Source organism: Struthio camelus, chromosome 9 (assembly GCF_040807025.1).
Source record: "Struthio camelus isolate bStrCam1 chromosome 9, bStrCam1.hap1, whole genome shotgun sequence".
Taxonomy (NCBI): Eukaryota; Metazoa; Chordata; class Aves; order Struthioniformes; family Struthionidae; genus Struthio; species Struthio camelus.
Window position 1 is genome coordinate 12,497,484 of NC_090950.1, and position 20,644 is coordinate 12,518,127.

General features: G+C 36.8%; 1 protein-coding gene across 7 annotated transcripts in view; it reads left to right on the plus strand.

The window, feature by feature from the left end:
• Window positions 1-19,007, plus strand: part of ACSL3 (acyl-CoA synthetase long chain family member 3) — a 68,680-nt gene extending 49,673 nt beyond the window's left edge. For 5 of the 7 annotated variants that reach the window (XM_068955114.1, XM_068955113.1, XM_068955117.1 and 2 more), the window contains 9 exons: window positions 790-913; window positions 1,174-1,245; window positions 1,921-2,060; window positions 2,717-2,889; window positions 4,070-4,144; window positions 5,419-5,610; window positions 6,844-6,958; window positions 11,603-11,760; window positions 14,745-19,007. In XM_068955114.1, coding sequence (XP_068811215.1) covers window positions 790-913; window positions 1,174-1,245; window positions 1,921-2,060; window positions 2,717-2,889; window positions 4,070-4,144; window positions 5,419-5,610; window positions 6,844-6,958; window positions 11,603-11,760; window positions 14,745-14,908 — 1,213 coding nt within the window. In that variant the 3' untranslated portion in view covers window positions 14,909-19,007. Of the gene's footprint in view, window positions 1-789; window positions 914-1,173; window positions 1,246-1,920; window positions 2,061-2,716; window positions 2,890-4,069; window positions 4,145-5,418; window positions 5,611-6,843; window positions 6,959-11,205; window positions 11,400-11,602; window positions 11,761-14,744 lie in introns of all 7 variants that reach the window. The other 2 variants (XR_011142936.1, XR_011142937.1) reach the window with 1 other exon arrangement.
• Window positions 19,008-20,644: the final 1,637 nt, after the last annotated feature.

Consider the following 20,644-nt stretch of genomic DNA (forward strand, 5'->3'; position numbering starts at 1 on the left):
TATTTGGGAAAGATAGTATGTTTTGGTTAAGAAAAGACACAGTTGAACAACCCCCCCCCCTTCCCCCCCCAACCCTCAGTACATGGAGCAGTAAGTGATGAGATTTCTGATGTTCTTGGTTTGGTTTACGTTCTTAGATTGTCATTTGAGGAAAATAAGTCATCCTCGCAGATAAGCTTTGTCCGATTAGGTGGCCCCTGTGTACCAGAAATGCAGGCTGTTTATCTGAAGCACTCATACTGCTAGCTCTTCCACATTTTTCAAAGGAATTACTGTAGATTACTTACTTGCTTATCTGTATAGTGATTTTACCTTTCAGTTGAAAATATTACATTGCTAAGAGATCACTTAAAGTCAAATAGCAGTATTCTGAACAGAGCAACTAAGATGAATTTTTAAAATATGATACTAAAACCTGTGAGGCCGCTTTGCACAGAGGGGGTTGCAAACTACTCTAAGCGGTACTTCCTTTCGTTAGTGTTAAATTATATTTTTTTTGTGTTTGATGCAGTACTTAATCTTGTGCACAGAGTTACCTTTGCAAGCCTAAGACACTATTAATTGTTTTGGGATGAATAAATGTCACACTTTGTTCCTTTTCCCTAAACTTGCAATGGGCAATATACAACTTCTGATTCAAAAAACAGTGTTTGAAATATGTTCTTAAGCCCAAAGGCGTTCTTTCACTTTTTCCGGTTCTTCAGTAAGCTCTGTGTAAATTCAGCATACTGACTTTTCTGAGGACTCTAATAATACAACATAAACCTATCTTTCAAAAATTCTTCACAGGGAAAAAGACATCTATGTTGGCTATTTACCCCTTGCCCATGTTCTAGAGCTGAGTGCTGAACTTGTCTGTCTGTCTCATGGATGCCGCATTGGCTACTCATCACCTCAGACATTAGCTGACCAGGTAGGTTGTTGATGTATGTCAAGCCCACATAGTAGAATATTAGTCATGTTAGATCTAATAATATTTTTTTCAAATGTTACAGCAAGTCTCCTTTTTTACAATTTATGAAACAGGATTTTGGGGTTATAACTACTACTCTGGGCTAGTTTTAACTGCTAAAAGATAATATAAATGATAATTTGCAAGATGTACTATGTAATTTTGTTTCACATGTTAAAAATCTTGGATAAGTCCTCCAGTTAACTTATTCTTCACTTTAGTCCTCTAAAATAAAGAAAGGAAGCAAAGGTGATGTTACTACGCTTAGACCAACCCTAATGGCCGCTGTCCCGGTAAGTAGCTGAAAGATGAATCTCTTTATATTTCATAATTCAGATTTTTAACAACAAAATTAATGCAATTATCATTGAAAATAAAAAGGTAGAGCCTTGAATATTAAGCTAGCTTCACATGGAATTTTCTGTATTTATATGTATGTTAAAATGAATACTTAACACATGAATGTCAAGCTGAAAAAATTCAAATAGTTACAGGGTTTAGATTGACATTTTAGTTACGTGTTCATGATAGTAAACACTGTATGTATGTATGTGTGTACACACGTGTACACACACACATATATAGGTTAAAGATAGCCATCATGTGAAGAAAGTGGCCCTTGGCATAGACTTTACAGTAGTTGTCTATTTAGCAACATGCCAGCTTTTGCAATAATTTCAGTGGAGTGCAAGCTGCTAGTCAAGAGATGAATGGACTCCCACCTGCATAGTACTTCATAGAGTAAAGATAATTTGGCAGCAGGTAGATTAAGATTGAGCAGTGGTCCTACTCAGATATTTACTTTCCTCAGTTTCCCTAAATAACTTGATATCATTTAGCAATGGACTAAGCAGCAACTGGGAGTGATTTGTCATTTGAAATACTCTAGAACTTCTGGATCATGTTCCCTTTTTGTTGTATTGAATTTAAGATTGTGGATATTTTGAGTTAATCTTTTATGTAACTAGGAAATTATGGATCGGATCTACAAAAATGTCATGAATAAAGTGAATGAAATGACTAGTTTCCAGCGGAATCTATTTATTTTGGCCTACAATTACAAAATGGAACAGATTTCCAAAGGCTACACTACCCCGCTCTGTGATAGGTAATTTTAAGTTTATTTTTAATGGCCAAAAAAAATGCTCATCTAAGCCTTACCACGTGAGCAATATCTGATTTCTATTGTGTATGTGGTTTTTTTTTTTTATTTCAGTGTTTAGACTTTGAATCAGACATTAACAAATCTGTATAAAACAAATCAGCAGTAGTTTTTCTGCCAGTTTTAAATACTTACTGATGTGATTTACCAGTATCAGTTATTTAACTTGTAGCTGACTGGAGATTTCTATTCATTGTGTTATTTCCATCTAGACCGTAATAATGATTTTATACAATTTGTGGGTAAGATGGGAAATTATTCCTATAGATATCTATATGATATGTAGACTTCACATTCTCACAGAAGTGAGACTAAAAGATGCTATAACTACAAAATTTCTGCAGTTTATTGCAAGTATTTTTGAGGAGAAAATCACTAACTTCAATGTTTTACTAAAAATATACTCTCAAGACATTTACATATCTTCAAATTAAAATGTGGAAATGAACTTAGAAATCTGTGCCTGTGTTTTTGAAAACTTGGAGGTTTTACTTGAATATCATAAAGTTTATATGAAATTGGTGAAAACATTTAGTTCAAATATGAAATTAGCTTATTTTGTTTTAAAGCAACAAATGCATCCTCTTTTCTTTGTATTTTAGCCTTATTTTCCGGAAAGTACGAATGCTGCTAGGTGGAAAAATTCGCATCCTGCTTTGTGGAGGAGCTCCGCTCTCTGCAGCAACTCAACGATTTATGAACATTTGTTTCTGTTGCCCTGTAGGACAGGGGTATGGACTGACTGAATCAGCAGGAGCCGGAACAATCACTGACGGTTAGTGCTGGTGCATGCTACTGAGTGCTGTGATCTGTGCTGAGCGCATTGTGTTAGATCTGGTGATCTACGTATAAGACGAATGTTCTCATTTGATTTGGAGAAGCTTGTAGTAGTATGAATGGGATTTTGGCATTATTGCACTTACGAGTTGAACTGAATAAATTGTTTCTAATTTTGATGAATATATTTGATAATGTTTGAGTATACATTAGGGAAATAAGATGCGTCTTCCTTTGTCTACAGTGGAATGGAAAAACCTTCCCTTTAAGGAAAAGCATTCTTCTGCCAACCACTTCCTGTTTTATAGTGTAAATTAAAGCAGATTTTGGTTATAGCTGAGGGTATCTTTTTCTACCCTTCTGTAATGTGCAAGGGAGTCTCAAGAGTTACATTTTTCGCTAGTTCAGTACCATCAGTTAAAACTGATAATGATGAAACACAGCATAGATTACTGAAGCTCCAAGTTTAAACAATAAATAAAATTAACCCCTGATTATAAGGATTAGCTGGTTCAGTTCTGTTCTTAAAGTCTAGGCCCGCTGCTAATTTTTGGAGCATGTAAGCAGAATTCTTTCAGCACTCCAGAGCTGTGATCGCTTGGAGGCATTTTCGTTATTCTTTGGGTAATGGGAAACTTCATCAAAACAGAATATTTTTATGTTTCTCTTGGTAGAAAGGAATTATTTTACTTAGTACTATTAGAATAGTTAGGTATGAGCCCCCTCCCCCCCACCCCGCCCCGTCCTCCATGCCAAGTAATACTAAAATATAGGACTGAGACATCAGAGAAGTGAACCAAAATACAGAATCATTGTCTTGTTATGAAATATTGCTGATTACCGTTTCCTTCAGAAAGAGTCAAACAAAAGCTTTTTAAGTTGTAATGGTGCTTCTGCAGTGTGATCCGTATAGACAGCTTATTGTCAAAGCTACGTTGGTATCACTGGAGGTATCTGTAAATACAGCGGTCTAACTTCAAAAGATAGGGACTTATTTTGCGTTACTTTGATATATCTATTGGCCATTTTGACAGTTCTATTGTAATAAATAAACTAAAGAAATAAATAGTAGTTAGTTTTTGCTAGATGAAGTGCATAACAATAAAGATTTTTCTAATCTTTTGATAAGGTTTTGATAAAGTTTTTTTCTGAAAAAAGCTTTTATTTCTGAATTCTAGTATGGGACTACACTACAGGGAGAGTAGGAGCACCTTTGGTCTGCTGTGAAATCAAATTAATGAACTGGGAAGAAGGTGAGAATTTCTGCATGCAATTTTAGTGTGTTTGCAAGAACTTTACAGAGCTATTTATCTATTGGACTTTGTTCTTTTCATGGCTTTCCAAAGCGTAAATTAAAATTGCTGCTTGCATCTCAGGTCCAAGAGGCAACAGCTAGCTGATATTCTGGTAGGTGGAGGATGTACTTAAGGAAGCCTAAGATCTCTATTATTTATTGAAAAGGAGGTGGCTAGGTTGTCTAGCTAATTTCAAATCTGAAGACAGAAAAGTGATACACGCACCTTGGGAAGAGAGAATAACAAGATGACAGGGTTGAATAACAAGATGACAGGGTTGGTCCAATTCTGTTCTGTTGTTCCACAAGAGAATAATGTTATTCTGCTGTGTTTCAGTAGTGTAAGTTTGACTTGGGGGGTGGGGTGGGGAATAAAATCAGTTCCTCAGTTGTTTTTCAACTTGCAAATGTTTAGGCAGAAGCTATCGACACATGAATGACACTATGAATGGGTTGTGTTATGGCTTTTTCTTGCTGTATTATTTCTTTCAAGTCACATTATAAGTGTATATACATATTGGGATCACATAAACAGCATCCTCACCATTCTGATCCAGATTAGCATCCTTGTAGGAGTGTGATTAGTTCTGTATGTTGTGTCTTGGAAGTGCTGGATTTAGTAGACTTCAGCTTCAGTGGATGCCTGTTACCTCCTATTGCTATTAAGAAATTTCAAAATAATCTTCATTAAGAATCAAATAACGCAGTGGCCTATGGAGTGGAAGCTTACTGGATGTTGTAAAAATATGTTCATAAGGTTCAAAGAGTGTTTAGACAATTCCCTCTCATTGTAGACTTTCATGTATTGGAGAGTAGAACTACGTAACACTTGGAGGAGTTGAGGGGCTATTGCGAAACTCTATAATCGTTTTTTTTCCTAAAAATATGAAGTAAAACTTATCCTTTTTATTTGAGTTATATGACACAAATACAGCATGTCAGTCCTAGCAGAAGGATTGCACAGATGTTGCATTTGACCTGTGTGTGTGTACGTGTGTATGAAATTCACTGTTAGTAAACACATGTTAAATCTCTATTTATATACCGACAGGGTTTCGACCTTTTTTTTTGCTCTTACTGAGCTATTTATGTAGTGTTTTCAAGTGGTACCTTTGGCAAAGGACTTAGTAATTAAGTGGTTTATTTTTATATTTAAATAATACCAATAACAGGGAGTCTGGCTTTGGAATATATTTTTAGTTCCTATTAACTTAATAAAAGCTGTCTTTTTAGGTGGATATTTCAACACTGATAAACCGTATCCTAGAGGTGAGATTCTTATTGGAGGGCAAAATGTGACTGTGGGCTACTACAAAAATGAAGAACGAACCAACAAAGATTTCACTGTTGATGAGAATGGACAGAGGTGGCTCCATACTGGAGATGTTGGAGAGTTTCATCAAGATGGGTGTCTGAAAATTATTGGTGAGTTATAGCAAATTCAGGTAAGTGTGTGTGCGTGTGCCTGTACGCATATGTTTGCTATGTATTTATAAACACACACACATTTTCCTGAGCTGCTAGCGGTGTTAACCACAAATCTGCATATCTTGGCATGCAGTCGAAAGCTCTGCCATACATCTTCCCAAGAAAATTCTGATTCCTTCACAATGCAACCTCTACTGTGTGTTTTTCAGAGTTGATTTTTAAAATAATTGCTTTAATTGCTTTCTTTTAAGACAGTCTTAACAATGACTCAGCTCTGATAGTGAGACTGAGTAATAATTAGAGAGTTAAGAAATGTAGGCTGACTTGAGCTGAATAAGCTGTGTTTGATTTTGTAATTTATATTAGGAGCCTGTATTAGGCTCCTAGTTCTCTGACATCCATAGACAGAAAAATAGTTGCCCTAATAACTACCCTGTGCCTTTCTTGAATCAGTGGGTGATTCAGGGTGCTTATTAGCCTTCAAAATAGGTCCGCAATTAGAATTCTTAGTGCTAAGCTTATCTGTTTTATGTTATGGGCAAGATCTTAGGTCCCACTGCAGCTGCCTTGTGCTGATTGAACAGATGAGACAGCTACAAAACTGCCTTGCCTGGCTGCACAAAGAAGTATACAGGTGTTAGTGCCAAGGGAGAGGTATTCCAGCTGCTGTCACAGCTGGGTGGATAAGGCCCTGTGGTCGTGCTTGCCTTTTTTGGGCTGTGTACAATGAGCTCAGGTAATTCAGGCTTAATTTTCAAATCTGACTGTTGTGTCTCAGATAACAGGTGGACAGTTGCTCTTTAAATAGGGATTTATCGTAAGAATAAGTAATAAAATGCCACCAGATGCTGCATCTCCTGCCTTAAGTGTCTGAACCGAAGAGCACAAAATGTATGCTTCTAGCCACGGGCTTTAACATAATCACAGCTGCGTTCCATTGAAATGCTAGTGCTATCATATAGAAGATGCTGTTTCAAAGGCAGGAAATATGTGTAATTAAAATGTGGATCGTGTTTCGGTAAGGGACAGATTGATTTTTGGGAATCTGGTATTAAATGTTTGATACGTTCACCAAACATGAGTCGGCTTACATTTTGGCAATTATACTTACATTTCAGAAAAGGATAAAGACAATATCTCTTTTGAGATCTCTCTCTTTTTTTTTTTTTTAATCTCTTTACAGAACTTTTTTGTTCTGCAACTAACATTTAAATCTTTCTTTGTCAACAGATCGTAAAAAAGACCTTGTAAAACTCCAGGCAGGAGAATATGTTTCTCTTGGCAAAGTAGAAGCAGCTTTGAAGAATCTTCCACTGGTAGACAATATTTGTGCATATGCAAGCAGGTAAGAGGCAGCTGATGTTTTGATATTGCTGTGTTCTTTTGTTTGTCCTACTGAAGCCATAAACAAAATATTTTGCCACTCAGTGTGGAGTTTTTTTTACCAGTTGAAAAATGATTTGATTTATAATACGATTAAATAACTTTTGCTATCACAAGTAAAATAACCAGAATGCGTATTTTTATTTTTCCTGTCCAACTTTTTTTTTGTTCTTTGGAAAATGTCCAGAATGAGACTCTCTCCTTCAATTTTTCCCAATCTGAAAAACAGCTGAGCTTTGGTTCTGTTCCTGAGGTACATCACACGAGCACTTTAGGAATGGTATTACCTTTAGAAGTCCTAGCATACCTTATTCCTTGCCATTTTTAGTTGTGATCTGTTCTGCTGAGGAACTACTTCTGCACTTCCGAGGAAGGGAAAAAAACCCAAAATTTCGAACAGCCCAGAATCTGGACTGGGTATTAAAAATATTTTTCTTCTCTAGCCCCTGCAGAGCACTAGCAGAAGCTTTGAAGCTGAGGTAAAACGCTAAGTAAATACTATGCGAACACAGAATTAATAAGCAACAGTCAAATGTCCTTACAATTTCCCGAGCATACTGCCATATTAGGCATACAAGGGCTCAAACATATCTTAAGTTGCTATTTCTAGAATTTCCTACTTTGCTACACAGAAGATAGACATAACAATAGTTTAACATATAAATGTATTGCAGATATTCTTGATTTCTTGCTGACATTACAGTGTTTGAAAAGTCATTTTGGAGCTTCTGAATGATCAGAAATATTCTAATTGCCAGTGTGACCAAAAAAACTCCCACTTAATAACTTTGAGGAAGGCTAGGAGTAGTAATAAGTAGAAAAAGAACTTTTTGTTCGCCTGATTCTCTGTGTTTTATCTTAATTGTCAGTAGTCACCATGTAAGTATTCAGTGTTGACGGTTTCAGAAGATGCACTGGACGTACCACAGCTGGGAACACTTTCATTATATTTGCTTTTAACTGTGGTTTTTACCCCTTTGGGTGAGAGTCATGTCTCCTTGTGTCTGAAGTTACATGCCTGTTCTGAGTACCCTGTATAGTAAATGGGGAGAGAGAGAGGTTCCTCCAGATGGTGATTTCTGCTGTTCTAGGATTAAAATTCTGTCCTATCAAGTTTGTGTTAATTTTGCTAGATCGACGTAACATTTACAGTATACTGGAAAAAACACTTATGCTTTTTGCTAATAGTACCTTTTTTATTGACCTCCTCCTTTTTTTCTTCACTATGTCATAAGATCACTGCAGCAGAAATGTACTACTGTTACTTTCTGATACACTTCTAATACAACTTGGAGGAAAAATTTGGCTCTCCAAGAGCTGGATATGGACATAGTGAGTGAGCAAGAGAATTCAGCTTTGTTAATGTCTTTGCTCTGCGGAATAACTTTTTAAACATTATTCTTTGAGAGTTACATTTGCCTTTAACATTTACGAAGGCTTTAAATACATGCATTTAATAGATAATTAAAAAATAAAGTTTTATTATAGTACTAGCAGTCAGCTCCGCATACTTGGAGTATATGCCTATTTGGAGCTTGAAAAGGTAAAATAAGTCAGCTACCTTTTACTGATTGCAAAGCTCCTTCTTGATAGCCAAGATAATGAATTTGTGGATGAATCTGGTTCCACGTTGCTGCAGATATCCTGCTAACTTGCACTGTTTTAGTATGCTCAGTGTCTGAAGAAATGAAGAGAGTAAAGTCTTCTGATCCATCTTCCAATATAAGTTAGGACAGATAGCTGTTTTTCAGCTGTTCTTTGTTGTGGAGACTTTTAAGGTTATATTTATTCTTTGACTTATCCTACCTTTACAATGAACTATAACTGCGGGATTTTTTTCTCTAGTATGTGATCAAAACATGTAGAAGCAGGACCCAGCAGAGCAGGATTATTTCGATGGATACAGCCGGGCGAATACAGCATGCCCTGGCTACGTTTGTCCTGTTGTCTCAGAACTGTAATGGTGCTATTCCAAAATTCAGAAAGACTTCTTGCGGAAGATACTTGACTCTATAGTCCATGCCTCATGTGTTATTTAAAAATAGGAAAAAGTATGAGCAGTTTTTAAAGGTAATTTAAAAACAGAGTCCAAGTACACTAATGATTGTTTCTCTGCTGTTGCTTTATTTCTTCTTAATACTTTCATGTGTATAACGTGGTGTAAGTAACTGTGTAATACAGATTCTCTGAATGATTGTCCATATGCACGTTTCATTGTGGGTAGATAATCACCTCAGCGATGTGAGCTCAGAGACTTTTGGTTAGCAGTGCCTATGACCTCTCTTGTATCCTGTCTCTCCTTATACTTTGCCTGGATGAATCTCATATACAGGAGGAGTACGTTATTTGTAGGTGTTTTACCTCCTGCAAGCAAAAGGGCGAGGAGGGCAAACTGCTCTTTTACTAATGGGTTAAATCTGTGACTTGACCTTAGATCTTGGGGTGCAAAGCTCCTCTGAAGATGAAAGCAGGAAAGCAAGTGTTTGTGCAGTATCGCTGCCTCAGAAGTTACATTCACTGACTGCTTCAGACAAAAACACTCAGTGAGATAAAGAATAAAATGTTTGCTGAAAAGGAGTCATAATTAGATTTCTTTCAGAAGAGGATACCACAACTTTATCAATGCTCCCCCTATCCAAGACGCACTCACACGATCTCAAGCATCACCTCAGGAAACTGAGTTTGGTTACTTGAGGAATGAGCAAACATAGGGCAAAAAAAAAAGGAAGTTTGAAGAAGGAAGTTCATGAAGAGTTGATAAGGACCGAACTTTACAGAATAGAAATGATGATATCAACATGCAGTGCCAGCATAGCAATCTCGTATGTTAGGCCTAGGGCCATACTGAGGTAGGATCCTAAGAACAGCAAGGGAAGGTTGTTTAGTGGATGTCTAGCGTAGGAGAAACTTTTTGGCAAAATCTCTTAGCGTGGAGGAGATGACTAAGAATCCATAATTTTGAAGATTGCTCACTCTGAAGATTCTGATCGTTCCTTCATGCTGTTGTTAAGACTTTCAAGACTGAAGAAGCTAGCAAGTTGGAAAGATCTGCAGCAGCAACGATAGTAGAGAGAGTCAGAGTCCTTTTTGTTCTGGACGCAGGTTAGCTGGGACAGACGTTCTCTGAAGGTAAATACATGGCTGGCACAGGTAGTGATACCAAGACTTCTTAGGTGGCAGGATACTAATGCAAGAAGTATGGAGCAGGAGGAGCATCTGGATGCCTTATCTTTCTTGGATATATATTATGGAGTAGACCCGAGTCCACGTTAAAAGGGTTCAGTTCAGAGTATAGCACGAGTGTGCAGAAAAATCGGAGAAGCAAAGACAGGAGATGAAATGCAAGTAGTAAGCAATACTGAGGCATTAGTGCATGCACTGTGAGTGCATTAATAGCAAGAGGAAGGCCAAGAAAGGTTTGGAGTTGGCCAGATGGCTAAGCTTGTCAACAGGTGATGTGAAAAGCCTACGTTTGTAATAGGTTCTTGTGCAATGTTCACCAAAAAAGTGCTTTTAGATAGCCATTACAAATTAATACAGGTGACAAGAAAATTTCAGTGTAGAGTAACCTGGAGAGCATCTGGAGTTAGTATTTTAAAATCATGTTAGAAACTAAAGAATAAGCTAAAATGGTATCTATCAACATCTCATTGTTGGCTCTATGAAAATTCAACTGCCTTAAACTGCAGAAAGGAAGCATGAAGATAGCCATGAGGAACAGCCTCTCAGTGGTACAGATAATGAAGCATTGGCATTAGCCTTTGTCTGATGTTTAACAACCAGTCAGGAAAACATGTTAGATGTAGCTGATCCAGCTTCAGGGCAGGTGAATGAATTAGGTTATCATCCGAGGTCTCTTTCAGCTCTCAGATTCTGTGATCTGCATTGTTCGTATGTGTAGAGCTTCCATGTGAGGTTCTGTTCCCATTTCCTCTAAACTTTACACTGTCTCACAAATTTTGAATATTTGTTTCAGGGTAAATTAGGCTTCAGAGTTTCGCAAAGGCTTTGAAATCACACCTCCATATGTTCTAGGCGTATCAGACAAAGATGCCAACGGTAGAATGAGCGTATGGACAATCACTTGAAAGGGAAAGAGAAGTTGCCTGCCTTACAGAAACGGGCATTCTTTACGATGTGTTGTACATATGCTCATTCCACAACCTGCTCTCCAACCCCTCTTCACTGCAGTCCTCTACTCCTCTACAGTAACTGAATTCTGCAGTTGAGAGGAAACTGAGGTAGGGAAGCCGCACACCAGTCTTCATACCGGGATGCAAAACATGAGGAGAGGCAGGGCGCATTGACATCGTATGGGTACTGCTTCCCCAAAGCTTTGAGCATGAGGCACAGTGGAATATGCATATGGACAGCACACCTTGGAGCAATCCAGTTGTTGTAAGGTAAGTAACTTCTCTTTCTACTTACTTTTAAGCAGGCAAAAGTAATTTCTGTGAGAGATTTTGGAGAGATTATCAGGTGAACAAAAGCCAACTGCTAAAGAGCAATATCTCTGTATGAAACGCAAACCTCCCAACTTCAAATGTTATTTCTGAGGTCTTGTTAACTTTACAAAATTCATACTAAAGTACGTTATACTTCTCAGTTTCCATTCTTATGTCATTGGATTTGTTGTGCCAAATCAAAAGGAGCTCGCAGAACTAGCTCGAAAGAAAGGATTTAAAGGAACCTGGGAAGAGATCTGTAACAGTCCTGAGATGGAAAAAGAGGTACTGAAGTTACTAGCTGAGGCTGCCGTAGCAGGTGAGTAGCCAGGCAGTTAGTACTTGCCTTGTGGAGAGCAATGGTGTGAAACAAATAAGCATATACTCTAAAAATATTTCCTTATGCGAAAACATTTCATTATGCATTCACAGAATATATGAAGTGAATTTTCTTAAAAACAAAAACAAAAAACATGCATAGGTCAGAGTACTGGATCAGCCCTTTTGGTCCATGTAGGCTTTAAAACCCTCTCCCCTGCCGCACTGGGGCCACTGACTGAGGGAAGAGTGTAAGAAAAGGGCAAACATATCAAGCTCAATTCAGTTCCCTAAAAAATAAGTTTCTGATGTTCTTTAAAATGTCCTATACATCTTTTTGGCCTCCAGTGGCTGGTCCAGAAGAATGTGGCTCTTATCTAGATCCATGGTGTGTCTACCAATACCCTGAGTATGCCTTGGGTACCATACAGTCTCACATGTGCTACATACTTTTGCATAGGTTATTGCAGTAAGTCTGCTGATAATGGGCTGTCCTAGCCTCCAGTGACTTGTATCTTAGGGACTTCCTAAACTGAAAGTAGTGTCTTCACACTTAATAATTTTTAGTAGACTTCTGTTAACTATTCTAGTCACGTTTTAAAGTTATCTAAATATCACATAGCAGCACCTATAGTATCTTGTGGCAGACTTGCACAGCTCAACTGTGGTGATGTGAAGAAATGCCTCTTGTTTGTTTTCACCCTGCTGCCTGCTAATTTAATTTGATTCTTCCAAGTTCTTGTATTGGAAGAGATAGTGAACAGTTACAGTGGCAGTCATGACTTTTTTTCCCCCGTGTCTATTATACTTCCACCTCTGTTGTATCTTTTCTCAAGCTAACCTGTCATAGTGTATTTAGCTATTGTAGTGCAGAATTATACAATGGCACAGTGATATTTTGTTTGTTCTTTTATAATAATTTCTGCCTTTTTTTGCTTTTGGCCATTGCCAAGCATTGAGCTTTTTTCATATAGCTGTCTGTTATGACCACAAGATATTTCTTAAATGGTCATTGTGGAGGTTTAATTTTTTTCTCATATGAACTCTCTTTTACATTTGTCTTCATTGAATGTCTTCTAGTGTTTTGTTTTGCAGTAACTCACTATCAGGAGGCCCTTATGCAGCTCTTTGCAACTTACTCTTATCTTTGCTCCCCTGGATAATTTTATACTTAACAATCTTTGTCTTGTTAATCCTCATCTCTTCTCCAGGTTGCCTGTGAATATCCTAAACTCTTTGTGTATTTGCAGACTTCTCTTATTGGAGCATACTCTTATGAGGAGTGCAGTTTCATCTTAACACTGTGGCAGATGCTTTTCCTTGCCACGTGTCACTAGTCCATTTTCCTTCACTGTGTGTGCACATACGCAAAAAAGTGATTTACTGGTTCATCTAGTGATTTGAGGTCCCCTTTTCTGGTACAGTTGCATATGTTTGGCACATACCTAATAGAGGATGCTGTGCAAAGCCGTCTGTTAATTGCTTTGTACGCGTCCTGTTACTGTTTGTATGCTATAAGTTGATTCTTATGCTAGTTTTCCAAATTGCACTACGTTTTTCTTCGTTAAGATTACCTTCGTGCAGTTGAAGTAGTCATTATTAGTGTGTGTAAACATCCTCAGAGGAAGCTAGTACAGAGTAGGTACCATGTTAAATTTACTCTTTCATAACGCGTCCATGCAGGCAAACACTTAATGTCTTACTTTTGCAAGTCCATAAGTGCTGTTGTAATTGGCACCATCTTCCTCTCTATGGAGGACATCCTTGTGGCAGCAGACAGTCGGTGAGTGAGAAGGCAGCCTTGTCTGTGATGCTCTTTCTGAGCGTGGCCTGGTTCAGAGTTACAAGGTAGACCTAATGTAGTAGGCTGTAGTTTGATGTTACATTATCTCCTGCAATAAAATTTGCTTTGTTTATCACCACTGCAGTTTTGCTGAAGTAATTCTTTGTGTGTCTTTTGCACTATAAACCAAACCACCACAACAATCTGGTTGGAAAAAACTGTTAATTGATATTATGGATTATAAGCTGGTCTCACAGACTGTTCTACTGGCGTAGGTGAGATATGGGATGGGGTCAAGGATGAGTGGATGGGAAACTTCTCAAATGAGGTGTGACTCTGGACCTGAAACATGGACCCAAGGCCTCAGTCCTTAAATATTCATCAGCTGAGTAATTATATATAAATAAATGAAATCATTTTTCTCACTTGGAACTGGAGTCACAGTCTTAAAATTGCTTGAGCAAAGGTGAATATGAGCATTCTGAGTGAAAGTGGTGTAGTGTCAAGGGAAATAAGAGAAGCAGGAAAAAATAGAAAAATGTCAAGTTACAAAGCATAATTATGTATCTGGAAATTTTTTGCATTTAATCTGAAAATAGACTTTTTTATATAGCCCATCTGTTGATTAATTTTCTTAGTGTTGTTTTTCTTCTGTTATGTCTGAAGCGATAGCAGAAGATCTTACAAATTAAATGCTGTTCTATACCAAATGTATAGTATGTGGACCAGTGGGCCATTTCAGTAAGGGAAATGGCTACTGTATGAACTTACGCTTCTTGAACGTTTTAGGACTACCAGGAGAAAAAATGCAAAAAATGTTTTTGCAGCATAAATAGGGATTTTCTGACCCTTTGTTACCTCCAGAAGATGAGTATTTTAACACTGACATGACAACTTATATTTTGTGGAAGTCATCTCCATGTGCTGAGGCATTTCTAAAGTTAGGGAGCAGCACAGATGCCCAAACATCTGGGGTTTATTTCAGTATTTCTGTGGGAACTGGAGAATAATTAGTGATAGCTCCTGTGGCTCTGCTTGTGACCACCCTGAGGTTTTTGGAGCTAACTGGGGGGGATTTGAGGAGCACGTCTTTGTTCACATCACATACTTTTCTGTGTGAGAATATGATTCCTCCTGTTTAGGATTATTTATGAATAAGTGGTTACATTTTAAATATTTTAGTAAAATATTTCTTTTTACAGCTAATCTGGAGAAATTTGAAATACCAGTTAAAATTCGCTTGAGCCCCGATCCTTGGACCCCTGAGACTGGGCTAGTGACAGATGCGTTCAAACTGAAACGCAAAGAGCTTACAGCATACTATCAAGCAGACATTGATCGAATGTATGGAAAAAATATAAAATAATTCATTTTTCTGCACCACTTTGCTACAGTGAGCTTGGATCAAATAGGAAATACTTGAATCACCTGTCTCAGCGCTTGAGATCAACACACAAAACCACCATTCCTCGTTTGCAGCTTAAACTGTTACTTCTGATAACACCACCGTTCTGACTGACAAGTTTAGTAAAATGTTACGGCAGCAAACTTGTGTCTGTCTCCTTTTTTTCCAGTTTTCTCTGCTACCTTGTCAGTCTATGGATTTTCCCGAGTCTTTTTGGGAAACTGTGATTCTGAAGCCTCAAGTTTTTAAATGTTTATAAATCCTGTATAATGTTTTGTTTGTATCTTTAAAGTTTGGATGTATATAAAGAGAACTTGGCTATATAAAAAATCGTTATACTAGAGGCCTTTTTTTACCTAATTATTTAAATGTAAGAAGGTATGGATGTTGTGAAATTATGTAAATTGAAAATGAATATAAATTTGATTGTTGCTGAACAGAGGACCAGGTGATTTGCTGCTGTGCCATTGGTCTGTTTAAAATTGAGGGAGGAAACTATTTGACATTCCAGCTTGTGTAATACACCTTTAATATGTGCCTAATGGTTATTTTTGTTTTTATCTGAAATGAAAAGATGCTCAAGGCACAGCTTCGCATAAAGGCGGGTACTCTTGCAGATGTTAGTTAACGCTTATTTAATACAAAAGATGCTATTAACACAGCAAAAGTTACACCTCAGAATAAGCTCTAAAATACAGAAACTCCTTTTTGAAATATCTTAAGGACCATTTCATACAATAGTTGAATTCTTTAGAGCTAATAAGATCTCTTGGAGTTAATTTTGCTTAACACTAAGTTTGGCAGTTTCTTTTTAGCAGAGGGCCGGTAACAAATTTTCTCTTTTTTCATCAGATTTAGACAATATACCAGTTTGTTCTCTTGTTGTTTGTAAAACTGATAAGAATCCTGTTCTAGCTGCAACCCAAATGCTTTGTGGGGGATTTTTAAAGTCATAATGACAGTTAAGTTCTCAGCTTCCACAGTGCCTAGCTGCCGTTTGTGCCATTAAAAATCTCCCTTACCTTTGTGTTCTTTTTTCAGCATTTTTTGCTTTGAAAACATATTTGAACATTTTGTCAACCAGTACTATTTATGTTACTTGGCTTGTTTGTTACACCTGAATTTCTTACTTTAGGAAGGAGTCTCAATTTCTGTTTTATCACAGATATGTGAATATTATTTCAGGAGCTGTGGCGGCTCTTCAGGTCTTAAGTGAGAGCCTTCAAATTTGTTTCAGGTGTGAATTTTATTTTCAAAATATATGTAGAAAGAATACTTTAATCAGGGTTACATGAGAATGTGAAAAGGCATACATCAGTAAACTTTGTGAGGGAGCAAATACTCAAAGGTCTTTGATTTGGAGATGTTTTGTCCCAGGCATTATGTTTTCCTGTAGCACTAAGAATCAAGGTCTTAATGCTATGCCGTGGTAGCATACAGCAATTCTGCACAGCAGAAGCTTTGTTTCCCGGAAGGAGTTGCTGCTGTTAGTGTCTGTGAAGCTTTGACATGGGAATTTTGGGAGATGGTTTGATAAGGATTACAAATTCACTAAATTTATTGTTATCGATTGATTATAGAAAGCAATTCTGTTGGAGATGCAAGTTATTAAGTAAGTTCCCTGTACTTACTTCAGTTTTGGTAAAATGAAAAGATTTTTGCCGTCTTTTACATTAAATTATCATTACACCTACTGTTCATGGATTTCCTCTGCTGCTATGTGTGGAAAAACTATTAGCATTTGGTGAATTTTTGTTTAGTTTGTCAAATGGAATATAAACAATGAAAAGAAATCAGAGCCACATTTATGAGATTAATGTCTTCAAATATTTAGATCATTAATATAAACTTCTGACAAGTAGAGATAAAACTAATGTTGGAAAGTGACTGAAGAATCAGTACGTGGAAACTGCCAAGTCTGGGGGGAAATGTCACACGGTATGCTAGGCATAAATATATATCTGCACTCCATCAGTTTTCATAAATTGTTTGCACTCAGCACAGGAAGTCCATTACATTTTTTTGTGATTTTGGTGAAAATTAATAAATTGCTGAAGTACTATGTATATCGCTTGGTGCATTGTACAGCAGATTTAAACGAAAACTACTTTTTGATTAATTCAGAAGGAGTCTGAAATTAGTATTTTATTCTGCTAATAATTTAGAGGCGCTTTTGGATAAATTGCATAAAAGAATAGGTACTTTAAAATGGTTTCAAAATATTTTTCATTTTCCTTCTAACCCAATTTCAAGATTGGGTTGCAGTCTAATTGCATTTGATTTTTCAGTTCAGTTTTTTTAATGTATTTAAAATGATTAGATACAGTTCCTCCTTCAGACATCAGATTCATTTGGGCATTTATTTCTTCTACTGTATGTGAAAATAAAGCAAGTTTAATGATTGTAGTCTAAACATTGAAGATAAAAAGTTGCTTACAATACACATATGGGCTTAAAGTATTTTTATTAAGTATCTATTTCTCCCGAAGTATAACAAAATATGTAATTTAATCCTGCTAGATTCTGAGTACTCTCACGTCCTGTTGAGGCCACTTGTCCAGTTGAGTGTCCATGCCTCTCAGAAGAGAAAAGATTACAGTAATTGACCAGGGCTGCAGTGGGAACATAACACAGTTGCTCTTCGGATAAACAGCTTCCTTGCTCTGGCAGTCCTAGTCCGGTGGACTGCTATGCCTTCTTGATATTTTGGCCACAGTGTGCTTACGTTGTGCTCTTGTGTTGTTGAGGAGAAAGACTGCTTCAGGGGAGTTTATTGAAATCCTAGTGGTACCTGGATGGATGCACTACATGACAACCAAGAATTTACCTGTTATCTTTGTTGTTTGTCTTCCCATCTCCAGTGTAACAAGAAGAACAAAAAAGCCTGATGGTATGTACTCCATGTGTCCTAAATGCTGTGGACAGCTGTATAGGAAATTATGAAAAGTGCATGGTTAGAAGTAGCAGTCTCCATCATGTGGCGACTTTTGTAATGAAAAGAGTTGTAACTTTTAAACAGTCTTTCCGAGTTTTCAAAATGAGAATAAGGGGTATGTACTGTACCTGAAGGGCCCTAGAGGGCAGGGGTGCTTTTTGACAAAACATTTGTAAATATGACTTCCCAGGATTCTGAATCGTTGGGAATTGTAGCTACTTATTCTGTTGTGAAAATTTACATAGCATTAAAATATATTCCATTATAAAAAACAACTGACTGACCCAGAAATTCCAAGGTTGCAGTGAATCTCCTTTTAATTCTTATGATTATTTTAAAAGCATTCCAGGATGTTAGACTGACTTCAATCTAGATGTTATAAGGGTGTTTGTTTTTTTTTCTCCAAAGAATAGTATTCACTGAAATACGTTAGGAAATTGAAAATTACAAGCCAGAAAGACCTTGCAGGTTTACTGATGCTGCTACTGCTGCAGTTTACATACAAAAGACTGTACCTCAATGGGAAGCTGTATCTTCTCAGCCGTAAAATATTTTGCTGAAATGAAAGTGAAAAACGATGTGCAATTGAGACTAAGAACATGATGCATACCTACATGTTACTAATTTTATAGATAGGGTGCAGAAAAATGTATAGAATTGAAACTACACGTAAAAGCATCCTATAAAGCTTGTAAATTTATGCGGAAATTGCTATAGGACATAAGTCTCCTTTGCAATAACTTTTATCCTGCTAAAATTCACAAGTTTTTTCCTTTACGAAAATTACATTTAGGCTATTGTGCAGCATTTTTATTAACGTGATGTATTAACTCCTTTGGACTTATTATAAAATTGTGTACATCTGTATATTTACTGGTAAGAGGAACAATCATCTTCAAATAATATACACCTTGGACCAGGCTGAAAAGTTAATAGAATGACCAGTTGTACATTGTTGTAATTGGTTATTTAACATAAACTCATTTTCAGTGTGATCTTGGTTGTTGTTATGAACTGCCTGAACGTTCGTTGTATATCATAATTCAGTTATATTGTATGAATTATTTATTTGTAATTGGACATCATGTTTCAAAATAAAGTTAATTTCACAAATTAGGCCCTAAACTTTGTTTGAAATGGCATTTCATTTTTATCAGTCTAAGCTTAGATAACTTACAGTTGTAAATTAATGAATTTTTGTGGACTTTAACTTATATCTAGGTCTTTGTGTGATTCCATTTTTAAGAATGCTAACGGATTAGGGTAGTTCAAGGTGTTGCATTATCAGGGAAGTCAGTTTGGCGGTACGTCCTTTCATTTTGCTTCCTAGCTCGCAGTACTGGGAATGTTTTTGCAAATGGCTCCATTCCTGCATTGTGTGTTTGATATATTGACAAATTTCTATGTTAATAGTTGTGTTCTTGTGCTATGCAGGTACTGAATGTTCTGATTGGCTTCTTGGCCACTTGTGTTATACAGATCCTGCTATGCAAATATTGCTTCTGTATGTTAATACTGTTGATAGTGAATTTGTAACTTGGGATTAGATAATAGCCACCCTTACATGCAGAGCTCACCAATTCAGAGGTAAAAAAAAACGATAGCTAATGTAGTGGGAATTTTAATCAGCTGATTTCTTTGAAACTATCATTTCAAATCTTGTCAAGTAATCAAGATAAATGTGACAGTTTTGAGATGAATGCAGGAATGTGATATGACTAGTCTTAGTTCTCCACTGCAGTAAAATTTACCATCTCATTTTGTCTATTTTATTTGCATATGATCTACCATTTACCCTCTTCCCTTGTTAAGAGCACCAACTGTGGCAGCATCTTGCATAAAGCGGTAAGGTTTTGATGTTTTTTATTACTATCCAAGTGTACTACCGCTTGCATTCAGTGTTAATTTTTCATGGAGTCTGTGGGTTGAGGGGTAAGATCTCAAAGTAATATTATATGCTTGCAATTGGACTCTAAGATCTTGAGCACTTAATTTTAAGGTTGTGATTACAAGCCCACAAACGGCTGCTCACAGCAATCCAACCTATAGGCATCTCGGCTTACTAGATGCCTCCTTTTTATTAACAAGTTCTCTGGATTCCTACAGTTGCAGTGCTGGCTAAATGTCAAACCTTCCCTGCTGAATAGCTGGTCTTTATTTTTATCTCTGTAATCAGCCATGAGAAGGCTCCAGCTTCTTCCTGATTTTTTTGGTTGTAGTCAAAGTTATTTATTTTCTTTCCAAGACTCAGAATTTTTTATTTTAAATTCATTTAGGATAATATGACACGTTTTAATTGATTTTCTTAGAGCACCCACAGCTGCTAAAATCCCTTCAGGAGACTCTTGGATAAAATAGAGTAAGCAATTTTAAACTATTATAGTGGCTAATTTCAGAAAGGATAAATATGTAACTGTTTTGGGGACCTTGGTTTTCAGAAAAAGCTATATTAAGGAAACCATTAGACTGGATCAGAGTAATGGATACAAGAGAACTACGGCTAAAAAATTGAAGGCCTGAATTGCTGCGGTTACCAACACCAGAAGAATCTAGGGGAGGTAGCAGGGAAAGGGCAGACCCGAAGATCTGGAAAACAGTAGGTCAAAGAATAGAATTTTCCTTAACAGGAAGAGTATTTCTGAAAATCTTGGTAGAAATTGTATATACACAGAAATATAAGGTAATGAAAGTTAAACGGGAATGATGCATGTGCTATATGTATAGAACAGTTCCTGTACTTGATGTGCCAATGCATACCAATA